This window comes from Calonectris borealis, chromosome 1 (genome assembly GCF_964195595.1).
Source record: "Calonectris borealis chromosome 1, bCalBor7.hap1.2, whole genome shotgun sequence".
In the NCBI taxonomy this organism is placed as follows: Eukaryota; Metazoa; Chordata; class Aves; order Procellariiformes; family Procellariidae; genus Calonectris; species Calonectris borealis.
This window is the reverse complement of record NC_134312.1, coordinates 155,911,678-155,925,896: the sequence shown is the minus strand read 5'-3', so window position 1 is coordinate 155,925,896 and position 14,219 is coordinate 155,911,678. Positions and strand designations below refer to the sequence as shown.

General features: G+C 44.3%; 1 protein-coding gene and 1 pseudogene across 1 annotated transcript; both read left to right on the top strand.

The window, feature by feature from the left end:
- The first annotated feature begins 10,230 nt into the window (after positions 1-10,230).
- On the top strand, positions 10,231-11,634 carry LOC142076961 (uncharacterized). Its single transcript, XM_075139183.1, is given in 2 exon segments — positions 10,231-11,036; positions 11,038-11,634. Coding segments are annotated over 2 exon segments (1,116 nt in total). The 5' UTR covers positions 10,231-10,314; the 3' UTR covers positions 11,432-11,634.
- Positions 11,635-12,412: 778 nt separating this feature from the next.
- Positions 12,413-13,511, top strand: LOC142076830 (actin-1-like; annotated as a pseudogene).
- Positions 13,512-14,219: the final 708 nt, after the last annotated feature.

The following is a 14,219-nucleotide window of genomic DNA, read 5'->3' as shown; positions in this document are numbered from 1 at the left end:
GTAGTCCATTGGGAGAAACAGGCACTTCTGTGTCAGTTTGTCTCTTCCTAAAGCAAATGATTCATGGGTTGGGTGAATCATACTGCAAATTACCTTTTTTTTTTTCCTTTGTGACTATAAGACCCTCAAGTTACCACTTCACACAATGTAACTATCCAAATTTCATTTCTAATCTCACTCTTGATTACTGCAGCAGCCGGGGATCATGAAAGGGAACACGCCATTTCATTACGTAGCTTCCCGTACAGGAAGGGAACAGGAGTATTACTGAAAGTTTTGCTTGTTGCAGCAAGAAAGGCGAAGGCTAAGGAAGGAAAAAGAAAGACTATTGTGTTATACACCAATGTCAGACTCGTATATAGTAAAATTATTGTATTATGCTCAAGTGCAGAGGGAGAAGTGTGATTTAATTGGAATTAATGGGTTAAACCAAACTATTGACTTGGAGATTAAATGGGTTGAAACAAGCTTTGCAGGAAGGAAAAGCAACAACAGTCTGCAAAAATGAGCAACAATGGCATATTAAAACAAATTGTCGTGGTTTAACCTGGCAGGCAGCCAAATACCATGCAGCCGCTCGCTCACTCCCCCCTCCCCTCCGGTGAGACAGGGAGAGAATCGGAAGGGTAAGAGTCAGAAAAACTCGTGGGTTGAGATAAAGACAGTTTAATAGACCAGAAAAGGGATAATAATAGTAATAATGATAGAATATAAAAAATGAGTGATGCACAATGCAATTGCTCACCACCCGCGCTGACCGATAACCAAGTAGCAATCGGTACTTCCTGGATCACGCCTACCCTTCATATACTGAGCATGACGTCACATGGTATGGAATACCCCGTTGGCCAGCTGGGCCAGCTGTCCCGACTATGCTCCCTCCCATCCTCTGCTTGGTAGCATGGGAGTACTTGACAGCGTACTTAGCAACAACTGTGTGTTATCAACATTCTTCTCATATTAAATCCAAAACACAGCACTAGGAAGAAATTTAACTCTATCCCAGCCGAAACCAGGACACAAATAAATGATGATAGTCTTTACAGCATCATTTTTAACTTGGCATTAAGTCAAATATTTAAAGGTGATCTCTTTTTCCTCATTATGTAAGACTATTTCAGAAGAGATTTATTGGGCAATATTTGCTAATAAACTGGGTAAGCAAAGTAGCCAAAGAAATTCTCAGTGGAAGTGGAATATATTGAATTGGAATATATCAATAGTCCTGTTAAGAATGTAAGTGTATTCATAGATTGTTTCTAATCTAGCATGTTGTTAGTGAGCAGAAAGCTGGAGAAAAGTCCCAAATTTATATATTTTTTATATATATACACACACACGTATGTATATACACATATATACTGATATTTAAAAAATGAAGTGGCAAAACATGTAGAGTCTGTTTTAAAAATGATCAAAGACCTTACATGTATTTCTTAAGAGGATGGTGAGGCTTGTGGAAACCTAAGGTCTACCGAGGAAAAGCAGTACAGTTTTACAGAGTGCCTCCTGTCTTCCAGCGTCCCCCCGTCTTACCTCTGGTCTCAGAACCCAATTCAAGCAACCAGCTTGTGAAATCCTTCCTCCTGAGGGCCTCTGGGTGTAGCTTTCAGGTCTCTCCTTGTGCCTTCACCTACAGGGACACCTGCTCTGATGTGTCCTGTTCCGCTTCTCCCCAAGGAAAAGATGATGGTCTTTATGATATCACATAATTTATGCTATTTTTATGCTATCACATGGAACAAACTACGTTAGTTCAAGATCATAGTCCGCGCTTCGGACAAATTATTTCAAGTCCTGTTGGTTTTCCTGTTTTCCCCCTTTTGCAGTATCTTATCAACTAAAAAATACCTCTGAAGATGCAGACCATCATTTTTGTATCTTACTTCCAAAAACATACACCCGTTGCCCAAGTCACCTACCTTGTCTTCCAGACTAATGGCAGTGCTCTGTTGCAATCCTTTGTGTGACTGGAGCTCTCGGAACAGGGCCCCCTGTTATCATCTTACCCATTATAAAGTTCGTGTTAATTAGGAGGCCCCACTGCCATCCAGGGTTTCTGCCTTCTCTGTACATACTCTTGAAGAGAAACTTTTTGGTTGCCTCTCACAGCTCTACAGTCTAAGAAACACAGAGAATGGGTGGAGGAAAGGAGACAGCATCATTCTCATATTGTGCTGAGTGAAACGCGTCACAAAGAAAAGCGCACAGTTTGTCTAGGACGGTACATGGCAGAGCCTTAAACTTGTAGCCTCAGTGAAGAACCCTTCTCTCTTACTATCTGTGTTGCGTAGAGACCAATATCATAATGACTTAAATATGTTTTTTATATAAAATCTGAAGTACTGACCCATTATTTTCCACAGCCTTTCAAGAAGTTTTATGAAATATTGCTACACTCATGCCAGATAAATAATGAAGAACGGCTGGAATCACGTGCAGGTACACATAATACAAAGAACTGAAAGGAGATCTGTTTAAGGGGAAGGTGAACAAAACTACACAAGATTAACTCAAGTAAGATTTTGATTTCAGTAGCTGGTTTCGCTTGTGTAAAGTTATATAATTTTCAGGTCTGACTTAAAATTCACGTCTAAACACACAAACACAACAATGGCTGTTGAAGCACCATTATTTGGGTGTTAATTTGGATGGAGAAAGTCTACACATGCATTGACTTTGAAATGGACTAAGCGCAGTTACTCTGCTCACGAGCCTTTTGCAGGTGCCTTTTGCACCTTCTGTACGGAGCTATTTTAAGTGGCTACTGAACTGCAGGTCAGGAAACCGAAGATGCTAAGGCTGGATCTTGGCAGCCTGGAAGAACCTCACAGCTGGCTGCCCGCTCCTTTCTGGTGCAGTGGCTGGTGCTGCTAAGACCATCTCTCATCACTAACACAAAATAACCTAATTATCGCTCTCTCTTTTTTGTTGTTGTTTTGTTTTGTTTGTTTGTTTTGTTGTTGAGGTAGTCTTCTGTCAGCCAGGTGAGCACAAAGTGACTTGGCTTGTAAAGTCAGTGGGGTGAGGGAGATTTCTCTAGTAGTTGATGCAATTGCCTAAGCTTGAAACTTAATATAAATGGTGTGCCTTCATGTCTGTACTTCAAGGCCAACAATATTTAAAAATCAGATAGCATCTACTGCACCCTGCTAAACATAATGGTATTTTCTATTCTAGATCATGCCATATATGACAAGAGGCTAAGAGCCTCCCTCCATCTCCGTGTCTTTGTTTCAGGCTGCAGGAAGGTAACTGATTAATAAACTTCTTTATTTATTTTTGACCCAAGCACAGTTCTAGAAGGCTAATGATTTATTAAAGCCAGACACCGAATCCTTCCATTGTATCTTACTGTGATTTCTACAGTTTATTCATCCGAAGGTGCTCCAGAATATCTGCTGTCTCTGATTATGCTGTAACAAACCATCCTAGGAGGAATAAATTGGAGGAGACACTATAATATTCAGTTCTACAGGCAGTTCCTGAATTTAAAGCATATGCATCCATCATGCTGAAAGTAGAATTCTCCTTCTTAAAGCAAGTTCCCCAAAACACCACAGCTCTAAGGGTTGTTTTCCCAACAAAAAAATACTTAGATGTCACAGGGAAAAAACTTGCTCAGTTCAGATATGTTATTTAAAGTTGGGATCAAAGCAATTTACTGGTTTATTAAAACCCCATAATTAATTAGCCACCGTTTTTTTTTTTCTTTCTGGATCAATATCAACAGTACATCAGATAACCCACAGTAGCAGATACCTACAAAATGTTAATATATACCTTCAAATTTCTAAATACCACTTATAACTCATCCCAAGAACTTCTAACCCCCCTCCTCTCAGTGACAGTCGCCACCAGCCATGGGGGCCACAGGCTCACCCCCCACCCCAGGAGTGCCTGCCCCTTGCGCACACCCCTTCGGTGGGCAGGCGGGTGCCCCGGTGTTGTGTCGTTCCTCGTGCTGCACCCTGCACCCACAGACCCACGCACTGCTGAGAAAGCTGCTGTGAGGCCCCCCGCGCCCCGGTGGGAGGGCTGGCCTGTTACCCCTCTCTAGCTCTGCCCCCCACCATTTCCCACTCCCCGTACAAATTTTCATGCTGCTTCTATACTGCTTTGCAAGCTGACTGCTGCTGCTGCGTCAAAAATCTCTTTGGAAGTTGCTGGTTGCTTTTTGATTTGGCTGATGATTGTTTTCCACTTTAGCACAATTGGATAAATTTGGGTGTTGTCCTCGTTCCTCCCCCCCCAGGTGACATCTACTCTCCTGTTGTATCAGCTGTTGTTACCCAGGCTGTTCCCTGAAGAGGGGAAGCATGCAAGCACTCTCAACTACTCGTACAGTAGTTTACATATGAAAATTAGTTTATTTGAGTCTTTTCATTCCTTTTAAATACCAGACCAGCTCCACAGGTGCAATACCTTCTCTCTTTTTCTTTCTCCATTTTTATTTCATTTTATTAATTTATTTTTTCTTTCTGGACGCAATCACAAATCCCAGTCACATCAGACATGCATGAATAGTTACAGTATTGCTTTACCTTGACTTTGCAGACAAACAGGGCCTTTTCTTCTGCTTAGCAAGGAAGGTACAGGTCCTGAGCACAGCTTGGGGGTATCCCCAGCAGTGGCAGTGGTGAGTTCTGCCTCTGTGCCTGTCTACTTGCACCTGCCATAGAAGGTAGCACCCTCTCCCCCAACCCTGTTACAAAGTCCTTTCACCTGCCAAATTAAGACTCCAGCTGCATCCCACTCAGTTGAGTCATGCATTTATTCAACCCACAGACTCAGATCTATCTTCAGCTACTCACTCACCCAGCTGCAAAAAACTTCCCTGGGAGCAGGCTCAGATCAGTGCCTCTGCGCAAGCAGTTAGGAACTGCATCTGCATGTTCTCTGAACTGGCTGCATTACCCCAAAAAACACTTTTTGTGAACTCCTGGGTAAAGAGGTCCACAAGCGTCATGAAAACTGAACATGAGGCCAAGGTACAGAAAGCCACAAAAAGCATGATTCAGACAAAACATCAGTAATTTCAGCACAACAAACAATATAAGTACTATGAAGAGATAAAAATCAATTAAGAAATATTAATTAATTAATTAATATAAATATAATTAAAATAGAGTAACTAAATACTAACCTCAACACTTACAGACAGCGCTGGAGATGATTGATTTCTGAGTGTCTTTATAATTTGGGTGGAGTTGTACCTGCAGGACTCTGCCAACACAGACATTTTGTAGCTGTTAAATGCTACGTGCTAGAGCTGAAATCACACAGACGGTGTCTACAAAGTGAGAGACTTGAATATGCACCCCTTGCACATCCCAAATTGCACAGCTGGTGTGGGGAGTGGTGAGCTGTGGCAGTTTGAGCTCGTGGGCAGCTGTCACATGCTGCTTTTTAATTCTGGAGGTAGGAAAGAAATTCCCCTGCAGAACCTAGGAACCTGTAGCAGTCAGACAAGCTACACAGTTTTGATTGCGGTGTATTACTTGGGAGCTACCACTTGGAGATAAAGTGATAGGTACTTAATTTCTTCTTGAATTCAGCAAATGCTACCGGAAAGCAGTGGTGGTAAGCTTTTTTCAGGGAAGTTTGATTGGAGGGGCTTCAATGGATCAATGAATGCAAGTAAAGTTAACCTGCCATGCCTTAGCTGGATAATTTATGAGTTTTTCCTCCCTGAGTGTATTCCTCCTGCACCTGCTGCTTCTGCACCCACACCGCCTTCTGCTCCTCCACCATCTCCTGCACCTGCGCTACCTCCTGGTGCTCATGCCCCATCCTGTTCCCTTGCACCACCTTCTGCTCCTGCGCCCGCACTATTTTTTAGGTATTGAGTAAACACTATTATTCAGCAAGACTTTTGTTTGACCCAGGTATCAAATTAATTTTTTTACTTTTAATGCTATACCAATTGTAAAAGCCTTTCTCCTACACAGGATGTAAATCAGTGCTTTTACTTTTTGACAGGGAATAGTGAGTATGCCTGGTGCTTTCCAAAATGTAGTGTTCCTTCCCCAAAGGTTCTGCTCTTTCCTCTGTTTTAACACAAGTCTTCACAGGAATAAACCCAATGGAACATAAGTCACTGTAGGAACAAGCATATGGGCAAGGTGGGCTCCTGGCTTATAAATGGTACAACTGTAGATACAGAAGTGCAAAGACTGCACTGATTGGAAAGCTGGCTGGAAAATAGCAGTCATAAGGTAGACAGACATTTATAGCCATAGAAACCGTTGGATATTTTGTATATATTTGCATTTCACTTTCTAACCACTTTTTTTAAATGGAGCTTGGTTTTAACTATTCATCGATTAGCTTATCACTAGCTATGCCTTGTTGTTCTAACAACAAAACTGCTGAATTTCTGTGGGATTGCCACAAGTTCTCATGTAGCCAATATGTGAGCTAAAAACCTAACAGTAAGGTTGAAAAGCCAAATGATCTTGCTTCTAGATGGTTGATACGCTCTTTGTGTGTTAACAGAAGTATGGAAGGGTCTGTGTGAAACTTTGGGTTTCTGAATGCAAAGACCAAAATTCTGACAGTGCATTAGTATTCGTCTCTCCATTGCTCCCATCACCGTATTCTGAGATTTCAACCCAAGACTCTTAAAGTAATAAGTAGTTTATTCTTCCACCTGTAAAATAAAACACTGTTGCTGCAGTGAATGTGCATGTGTGATTGGAGAAAGATTTCTCCATCAGTTACTTAAACATGCTGCTTTTTCCTCTGAGATGAATAGCATTCCTCTGTAGTGTAAGAATAGAGCTGCTTAGGAAACATTTCAGTGGCTTCAAGAGTTTCCATCTCCTCCATGACCTTACAAAGTTTAACACTAAACATGTGGGTAAAGGAGAAACAAGAATTAGCAGCAGGACAAACAGGCGTTTCTGCAACGTGTAGAAGACCACCTGTTTCTTCCTCCCTGTGCCCTAACCACTAAGCTGTTCTTTCCTGCACTGGATCATGTTGTCTTGTGTGTGTGAGACTGTTTGGCTGAATAATTACTTGTAACTGGTGTGATACTGGGGAAAAAAAATATTTGTTGAATCATTATTTTTCAGTGATGAAAAGCATTTTTAAAAAATTCCCATCTAGCTCTGTCTAACCCATAACAACACTGAAGAGATAATTATCTGGACAACAATACATGAAATGGGGCAGCGGGGGGAACGAGACAATCCAAATTCTCTTAAGTTCAGTGAGTTTTACTTAAGGAATGAAGTTGACTCATTCTTTCCGGATACAGTCCACTGCTCATGGAAATCAATTAAATTCTTTCTGTTGTGTTTTAACACATGTTCTTACAATTACTTTCTACAGTAAATCTTCATTAATTTGTAAATCTAAATGAACTCTTGGTTCCCTATGGTTAAAAATATTATTTTTGGTACTGATGGCTTTCCCTTGGACTGGGATATATGGAGGCGACACCAGTCACTTAAAGGGTGCTACTAAATACTTCCCCATCTCTGGTTATGATCTACAAACCCGAGGACAGGAGCTCTTTGTACTCTATGCACACTCATATTATTTCATGGGAGCATTTATACCACTTTTAAGGTGTCTTGGTTTTGGCTGGGATAGGGTTAAATTTCATCCTAGTGCTGTTTTGGATTTAGTATGAGGAGAATGTTGATAACACACTGATGTTTTCAGTTGTTGCTAAGTGCCCTCCTAGTCCAAGGACAGCTCCCGTGCCTACTGACTGAGCTAGGTACACAAGGTGGGAGGGAACATAATCAGGACAGCCAGCCCAGCTGGCCAATGGGGTATTCCATACCATGTGACGTCAGGCTCAGTATATGAAGGGTAGGCGTGATCCAGGAAGTACCGATTGCTACTTGGTTATCGGTCAGCGCGGGTGGTGAGCAATTGCATTGTGCATCACTCATTTTGTAAATTCTATTATTATTATTATTATTATTATTATTATTATTTTCCCTTTTCTGTCCTATTAAACTGTCTTTATCTCAACCCACGAGTTTTTCTCACTCTTACCTTTCCGATTCTCTCCCCGTCCCACTGGGGGGCGGGGGGAGTGAGTGAGCGGCTGCGTGGTATTTGGCTGCCTGCCAGGTTAAACCACGACATAAGGTTAGCGGGAAAAGACTTGGTCCTGCCAGTGCTCTGCTGAGGCGGCAAGGGTCTCTGGAGATGGAAAAACCACCTTTGCCGAGGGGCTCAGGTGTGCGGAGGGGCACTCCATAGCATCGCTAACTCTCACGCTCAGCTCGCACGCATTCACACGTGCTAATGCTCACTCCCACACTGACACTCACAGCCCACGGGCTCACACTCTCACACTTTCACACACACCAGCACGCTCACTCATGATACACACGTAATCTTAGGAATAGTCACAGGTTGACCAGATGCAGCTCACTACGCCAGGTGTTAGGTGGCGTTGGCTGCGGCTGCCGCCTCCGGCAGCTCGGGCCCCGGACTCCCTCCTGCCTGGCCCCTGGAGCCTGGCCTGGGGTGCCCGGGACCCCCGGCTCTCTGCCCCAGGCTGAGGGATGGAGCTCCTGCCTTCCCCTTTGCAGATTCAGCCAGAAGCGAAGCTGAGGATGCATCCCACGGGCACACAGGCAGACACACACACGTTAGCCGCTCGTGTGGAATGGATTTGCTCGCCTCAGTCCAGTTCCTTATGTGCCTCTCCACAGCCGGCAGCCTCTGGCAAATGGCAAAGGCTGAAGACAGACTGGCTCTCAGAAAATGAGCTGTCTTTCCATTCCTGGATGAGACCTTGTCGTATCCGTGTAAGCTATACCACCAGCTGAGCACGAGAAATTTTTGATGTCTCATATTGTCTCTTCTATGAGTTCAATTTACAGTACTTCAGCTAAACACAAACAGTAATTTCACTTATTACAAATCCTATAGTAACAAAGTTAATTCACGCATGCCCTTTTTAAGGTGATTTATGACAGAACCAATATGAGGGAACAGATGAGCATTCCTGCATCTAGGTTCAAGTGCCATTCAATAATCATAGTCAATATTCCCTTGTTTTAATACTCAACATCATGTTCAAAATGGAGTGCTTCGCTGTAAGCTGCATGCCAACCACGCAGGATTAAATGGGGCTTCTAGTGTGATGCATATAACAACCTCTTAAATGATTAGGACACCTATTGACTTTAATAGAGAAGCATGCATGAAAACAAGCGTGCCACACACTGAAATATATGTACACAAATATTAAGAGGATTAAAGAAATTGATAAAATGGATAGAGTGGCATTTAACACAAACATGTCTGGAATCTAAGCAGAATGGAAATAAAATACACAGAACTGATCCCTTGTTAGATTTTTTTTTATTTAGTAGTTCATCTGGGGTATAAACGTGTCTGTACCAGGAGGTCATTTGCTTACACTCAAAATTTCTGTTTAATACATATCTTTCTTTGGAATCTGCCTCTAGTTCATAACCACCTTCATTTAGTAGCTAGCACCTTTGCCATGCGAGCTGCAGGAAAAAGTAATTAAATTTAACAGAAGCCACCCTTGCTTTGAAACTGCCCTGGATTTAGAGCCACAAGGAGAAGCAGTTAAACTCTGGCAGCCAAGGATTCAAACTGAAGTTATATAGTGATTTGTTAAAAATTTCTTTTTAAAGGAAGTTTTCTCTGTAAATGGACTTGGATTGTCGAAGTGATTGGATTCAAAGCCACAGAAATCTCCTTCTTTGGGAAATCTTCTCTTGAAGCAAAATTTAAAAAAAAAACCAAATGGGGTTCCCCCTGAAATGCCGATCAGTTGTGGAGATCCAGGGTATTTTTAATCTTCTGAACAATCTTCAAAAGAGAGTTTGTTCTCCTCAGCAAAGTGCTGAATGGAAATGGAAGGAAGACATCTTCATGTCTATTTATCCGTCACTCGCAGAGGCGACCAGCTCCGGAGCAGGCGCGTCCCGCAGGGGATGGCAGCGCACAGGGGGGTTTCCTGAGCCGGGGAAACGCCAGGGGAGCGCAGAGACCCGCCGGGAGCCGGCAGCTCTCACGAGGGCGGCTGACGAGGCCTAGGCGGGGCCAGGAGTAACGGCGGCAGATTTAAACGCGGTGTAACTGCCACCAACCGTCACTCGCAGAGGCGATCAGCCCCAGTGCGGGCGCGTGCCCAGCGGAGTGGCGGATGGCGGCGCACGGGGGGGTTTCCTGTGGTAACATGCTGGGAAAATGTCTTATTGTATCACTGGCCATCGTGAGGCAGTTCCCTCGCAACAGTGACCTGCCTGTAAAAGGGAAACAGTGCCGGGGGGCCACTCTGGGGAGCCATCAACTCTGCGAAGAATGTCTGACCCCGACGTTTTGGATGTCCCAGCTGTAATCTTTGACAACGGGTCTGGGTTGTTCAAAGCGGGTATCGCAGGTGATAGTGGCCCAATGGCTGTTTTTACAGCAATTGTTGGTCACTCAAAAGTCAAAGCTACAATGCTGAGAGCTGGACAGAAAGAATGTTACACCGGAGAAGCAGCTCAGTCCAAAAGAGAGGTCCTGTCTTTGAATTATCCCATTGACCATGGCATAGTTACATGCTGGGATGATACGGAAAGGATCTGGAGACATGCCTATGAGTATGAGCTGAGAATCAAAGCCAGTGAAAGGCCAGTGCTGCTGACTGAAGCCCCTCTCAATCCTCTGCAGAACCGGGAAAAAGTGGCAGAGATCATGTTTGAAGGCTTCATGGTGCCGGCTATGTACGTTGCAGTCCAGGCAACTCCGGCACTCTACGCATTGGGCCGTATTACTGGAAGAGTCATGAAGAACGGGGATGGTGTTACCCACACCATCCCCATATATGAGGGATACTGTTTACCCCATGCTGTCTCCAGGCTGGATATTGCTAGCCGGGATATCACCGAATATTTTATGAGGTTTCTTTTGGAGAGTGGACACACTTTTGTTAGCACAGCTGACAGGGAAATTGTGAGAGAGATCAAAGAGAAGTTGTGCTACGTAGCTTTAGACCCCATCCAAGAAATGAGAGCAAAGCCAGAAGAAATTAAAGAATACAGAAAGAATACAGATAGGCAACCAGATCTTTCATGCACCAGAGACACTTTTCATGCCTGCAAACATTGGAGTTGAAGCTCCCGGTGTGCACAAAATGATCTTCAACAGCATCAGGAAGTGTGACATCAGCGTGCGCAGGAATCTTTATAGCAACATCCTGCTCTCAGGTGGGTCCACGCTCTTCCCTGGCCTGGAGGAACAGATCCTGAAGGAGATGAAGCTGCAAGTGCCTGCTGGCATGTTTGTGAGGATCACTGCACCCCCTGAGACAAAATACTGTGTGTGGATTGGGGCCTCCATGCTCACCTGCCTGACATGTTTCAAAAAAATGTGGGTCACGGTGAGCAATTACAAGGAGTTTGGGGCAGCTGTCGTTCACCAGAAATGCTTTTAAGGAGAACGTCAGACCAAATGAATGGCTTTCTACAACAACGCATGAGCAAGAAACCCTGCTGAGAGCTGACTGACCTAAAAGGTGTTACAGCTGTTTGTGCGTTTATTGGCTGACAAAACCTGTATGAAAATAAAAATCAGAAATATCAGTAATGCGGGCCTTTAGTCATCTTATTGTTTATCATCTCCATATTCCTACTTCCCCTGTTTCACAGCTTGGAGCCTTATCTGTGTGTTCTCTTCCAACCCTTTACCTCATGGCTGGGGAGCCTGAGCTGTAACAAGACAGCATTGCTGCTCAGGGGAAGAAGCTGGTCACCACATAGCAGAGAGGGGGACCGAAGCCATTTATGTGGGACCCTTCCCCTTCCCTTTCACCTTCCCCTTCCCCTCCCCCTCCCCCTCTGCAGAGTTTACAGGTGTGCACAAGTCACAGGGATGCAGTAACACTTTAACTGACTCACAGCCTGCCTTGGAGTCATATGGGGAGTAGCACACCTCCTCTGCTAGGATATTATTCTCTAAGGTCTTTGAGATATCTGCATTTCGTATTCTAAAACTAGCTCTCATGTTATTTTTTACCTCATTAAAAATGTTTGCTTTAGAAACCCAGCAAAACCCCGAACAGAATCCAAATATAAATCAATGCAAATGCAATTACTGTAACTGACCCTCCTCTGTGCCTGAGGGTCTGAAAAAACCCATTGATTCTCTGCTGTAATTTATCTGGGAAGTAAGAACACCCAGTTTCACTTCCAAGTACTAGCTCTGAATCAAAATGTTCCACACTGCCGTCTCCCTGGAGGAAGCAGCGTTGCCGGTGCAGCTGCAGAGGATTGTAAGCTCAGCCGAACGGTGTCTATTTGCAACTGGGGGATCTAGAACATTTCACCGAGGCACTGTGCCAGCAGCCGCTGCCAGGCACAGCACCGTCCTGCACAGGATATCTGACTCGGCAGCGGCGGTGACAGGGACCCCCGCAGTGATTTTTGACAGCGGCTCTGGACAGTGTAAGGCTGGTCTGTCAGGGGAACAGGCACCCCGTTCAGCTATTTCTACTGTTGTGGAATACCCCAAATTCAAACCTGTCATGTTTGGGGTGAGTCATAAGGACTGCTATATTGGGGAAGAAGCCCAGTCCAAAAGGGGCATTTTGTCTTTTACTTACTCAATGGAAAATGGGGTAGTTGCATCCTGGACGACACGGAGAAGATTTGGAGGTATCTGTATGAACATGAACTCAAAATGAAACCGAGTGAGAGGCCAGCACTGCTGACTGAGACCCCTCTCAATCCTTTGTCCCATCAAGAAAAAATAGCTGTGACGATGTGGAAAGCTTCCAGGTGCCTGCCCTTTTCGTGACTCTGCAGGCGCTAACAGCCCTGTATGCCTGTGCCCGCACAACTGGACTAGTGTTGGACAGTGACGATGGTGTCACCGTCACGGTCCCTGTCTACAATGGCCACTACCTGCGACACGGCATTACCAGGCTGGATTTTGCAGGCAGAGGTGTAACCAAATACCTTGCTAGGCTCTTCTTGGAGACTGGGCACTCCTTCGTAAGCACAGCAGAGAGAGAAATTGTCAGGCATATGAAGGAGAAGCTGTGCTACGTTGCTTTAGATCCTAGCCAAAATATGTAGGAAAAGCCTGAAAAACTCATGTGTGAGTACATTCTCCCTGACGGAAGGGCTGTCAAGGCAGGAGACCAGCTATTCCGAGCTCCTGAAGCGCTTTTTGCACCCACAGAGGCAGAAATCCCAGGGCCAGGGGTTGGGGGGATGGTCCTCCAGAGCATCGCCAAGTGTGGCGAGGATATCCAGTCCAACATCCTAAGGAACGTGCTGTTATCGGGCGGATTGACTCTTTTCCGAGGTTTTAAGGAGAGGCTTCTGAAGGAGCTCCAGACAGGAGTTCCCAACACAACTCATGTCAAGAACATCTCGCCACAAGATCGGATGTACTCAGTGTGGATTGGTGCTTCCATCCTTGCCAGCTTAAGAGCATTTAGGAATATGTGGGTTACCAGGGAAGACTATAGCAAGGTTGGACCAACAGTACTCCAGAGAAAATACTTTTGAAAATTTCAGTAGGACCATGCAGGAATTTTTTTTAAGTGCCAATCTGAACAGCTGGAAAGCAGTTAATAAATCAGTTACAGCTTACTAAAGAAAAGTCCCTTGTGCATTGGGTTGAAGAAGGAGTCCTTGTTCAGAGCATTTTTGTTTTCCAGGATGTTGGTTTTAATTCTAGAAATGTGTTGATCCCTGCTAGAACTGCAAACACTTTGTCAGACTTCTAAACACTTGAGAAGAAGCCACCTCCATCCCATGCCCATGGGGGCTGGCTCCTTACCATTCACCGTAAACTTCCAAAGAGCGGGAAGAGACCTCTGATGGAGAAATAGAGGGCTCAGAGGTACTGCTGACCTTCACCACAGCACTGGAGATCTCCTGGAGCAGCCCTGGAGCAGCTCAGAGGGGACTGAACTTCTAAATTTGTTTTCGCGCACAAAATGAAAGTAAGTTATATATGCAAGGAGGTTTTGGTAATAGTGCCGCCCGTCTAGGTATTTTCCACACTCTAACATATAGAACAATGTTCAACAGCAAGCATAGTACAACAGAAATTAGTAAAATTACAATGGGATGTAACATCTGATTCAAAGTTCCTGTTGCTGTTGGCAACCATCCAAATAAGGCATCCCACCAGTGATGTTCTCCATCTTTCTTCACTCTTTCCAGGACATGGTGTATCTTTTCTGCATCATGATGGATGGTAATCAGAGT